The following is a 3065-nucleotide window of genomic DNA, read 5'->3' on the forward strand; positions in this document are numbered from 1 at the left end:
ACAAACAAACAGCCAAACAGGACATATAGAGGGGAAAAAGAAAAGGACAAACCACCAAGCCCAGCGGCCCCAGTCCTCGTAGCGATATTGTAGGTAGGTAAAAGTGTAAAACAGGGGAAATAAAATAATCATAGACATTAAGAGATTGTGAACCGAGTTAATTCAATTTGAGTTGGGAAGGTGGTCCAAATTAACCCACCGAGTTACGTTCTAAAACACACAACACACACATATATATATAATGGAGTAAGTTGGCAGTCCGAGTTAAGCCAAGAAATGGTAAAAAGCAAAATTAAGAGCATGCATGCACGTTGCCAAACACATTAAACACCGATCAATAAAAGCAAAAGCAACAAGATTTTTGCGAGGCTGATCACCTTCTATTTACAATGAAAGAAGGTAAGAAAAACAAATAACGCCTCGTGACTCCTCCTCCATCTAAAATACATCCACTTGGATGCACAAGATACACGTCAGAGAGAGAGAGAGAGAGTATGATCACATAAGGATCCAAAGGAGCTAGTAGAGTGGTGGTTTGGAAGATAGAAACCACTGAGTGAAGCTTTGGAGTGTTCTAACATCGGCTCTGTAGTGCTTTTGTGTGAATTCAAGCAAATCCGACCATGTGAAGTCCGGGTACTTCCTTGGCCCCTCTCTCCCCACCAGATCTTGTGGGGGTCTCACCACTTTGTCTTCTTTCGGGCACACAAAGAATGCTAAGGATCTCCTCTCTCTGTACCTGTTCACCACCGCTCTATGTAGGCAACTCTTGTACCTTCCGTTGGATAACGCCTACAAAATGAAACAAACAACAAATGGACCGAACTTATTAGTCCTCACCCAATTCAGTGTCACACGAGCCCTTGGCCCTTCCCATTTTGGACCATCGCCCTTGCAACAATAACAAATACTTCATCCCTTCATCATCCTCTTTGTCTGAAAACTTCCCTAGCTATATATCTTTCAATTCTGATCAAACCCCGCTCCACAAACACAATTAATACCCTAAATTAAATGCTCAGCAGTCAGCTCTATTAATGCACCCACTCCATTGGGATTGGGTTGGGTGGTGATCGACTAGTTATTTATAGTGGGTTTGGGTTCGTATTTTGTAGGTATTTGCTTGTTAATCGATCAGGAAAAAATAATTGGGTACCATACAGAGATGGCTAGCTAGCTACCTACCATAAAGGTATCGCCAATGTTGATGACAAAGGCATCACTCCGTGGCCGGACAGTCTGCCATTTGTTCTGTGCAAATACTTGTAGACCTCCCACTTGATCTTGGTGAAGGATGGTTAGAGCAGTAGGATCGCAGTGGGGGCCTGTGCCAAAGGTGAGACCAGGCTCCTGACAGGGCGGATAGTAGTTGCATCTCATTATAGAGCTACTATCTTGGAAAAATCTGCGGAAGTGAAAGCGATCTATTCCCAAGCTGATGCCCAACAGCTCCATAATCACTAGAGATAACTCCTTCATTGATTCACAATATCTTTGGTAAATCGACCTACAAAATATAATATATTAATGTAGCAATGACTATGAGAGAGAGTTGTTAATTAGCTAGCGTAATTATATTACAAACACTGTATTCACACATGTATATTATTAGATTGCTCTAGCTAGCTATATAGCTCCTCATTTCTTACCCTGTCTGTTCAAAATCTTCCCCTAGGACGGACTTGAAGTAGTCGGTCACCATGGTTTCATAGCTATGGTCATCGAACCCAAAAGAGAGCGTCTCCTTCCATGGCAAACTGGAGGAGAAGCGGTCGGCATGGGCGCCGGAGTATCCCCACATGCCACCGGGCTTCCGTCGGGCCCTGAGTTTCTGGGTGATGGGGAGCTTGAAGAATGCATCCATGTGATGATGCGCAGCCTGAATGAGATGGGCATCAACACCATGGTTGATCACTTGGAAGAACCCGTGGCTCAAGCAAGCTGCCCTGACTAGCTCAGCTGCATGATTGGTAGCCATCTCGTCACCGTTGAGGAATCCCCGGAGGTCTACTAGAGGCTCTCTGAGCTCTTCAAGTGGGTAAATCAAGTCTCCATGTGACCAAATGAACTCTGTAGGTATATTGGGTTGTTTTCTCAACAAAGACGAGTCAAAAACTACACCCCGGGTGTCCTTGGTCCGATCCTTGAGCTCCAATGGAGGGCGCAGGAGCAGAGTAGAGGCGGTTGAATCCATTAGGAGACACAGACACACACAACTCGAAAGAGTTGAGGCTAGGAATGGTATTTATAGAGTCCAAGAGTTGCAACTAGACAACAAAACATAAAGAAATAGATGACCTCTAATTTGCTGTGTAGATCTATTGGAAAGAGTAAATAAATTGGAGGGAACTCTGTGAGAAAAGCCAAGGCCACCATTGGTGATTGGTGAAGCTGAAGAGGAGATTGGAATCTTATTGTTAAGAAGCCAACCACGACTGAGACAATTGACGCCCTTTAACTCATTGGTCATTTTAAGTTCTTGTAAAAACAATTACATCACACCCATGCAGCTAGCTTCCCCTCTCTTCTATATTCCCTTTCTTGTCCTTCTCCGCATTGAGATTGCTTGTTCCCTAGGAATCCATATACATATTTTTTCTATACTCTCCTTTGGATTCAAGCGAATGGCCCGTTTGTATAGAGCTACAAAACTACAATATCCTCTTTACTCTCTTACTCATTCAAGTGAATGGCCCCGGTACGTCTTTTGTGTGGGTTTTTCTTCTTTTTCCCATCACTACTACTACTAGCTAGATAGAGCTACAAGACTACAAATCCTCTATACTCTCCTTTGGATTCAAGCAGTGAATGGTCTGCTCTCTATTTATGGTCTATGGGTTTTTAAAATTTTCACTACCCATCTCTCTCTCTCTGCTTGTTTTAACCTGAAGGGGGGCTGCAGGGGATTTAACTTGGCTAAAAGAGAGGCGCCCAAACAACTCGGCCAAGAGAGAGAATAAGTTCATGGACAAATTTGAAAAGTTTTCCAAAGCTAGTATATTACCATATGGAAAGGTCACTCAAATACGGATTGGTATCAGTTTCCAAGTTCCGATATTATTTTG

At 43.3% G+C, this 3065-nt stretch overlaps 1 protein-coding gene across 1 annotated transcript; it reads right to left on the reverse strand.

Annotated features, from left to right (window-relative positions):
• Nucleotides 1-311: 311 nt before the first annotated feature.
• LOC148851816 (gibberellin 20 oxidase 1-B-like) lies at nt 312-2596 on the reverse strand. The gene is made up of 3 exons (XM_088943094.1): nt 1650-2596; nt 1186-1507; nt 312-792 (listed from the first exon to the last, which is right to left on the reverse strand). The coding sequence occupies exons 1-3, from the start codon at nt 2192-2194 to the stop codon at nt 520-522; spliced, it is 1140 nt and encodes a 379-aa protein (XP_088799220.1). The 5' UTR covers nt 2195-2596; the 3' UTR covers nt 312-519.
• Nucleotides 2597-3065: the final 469 nt, after the last annotated feature.

The sequence above is a fragment of the Nelumbo lutea genome, chromosome 5, assembly GCF_056320005.1.
Source record: "Nelumbo lutea isolate HS-2025 chromosome 5, American lotus-T2T, whole genome shotgun sequence".
Lineage (NCBI taxonomy): Eukaryota > Viridiplantae > Streptophyta > Magnoliopsida > Proteales > Nelumbonaceae > Nelumbo > Nelumbo lutea.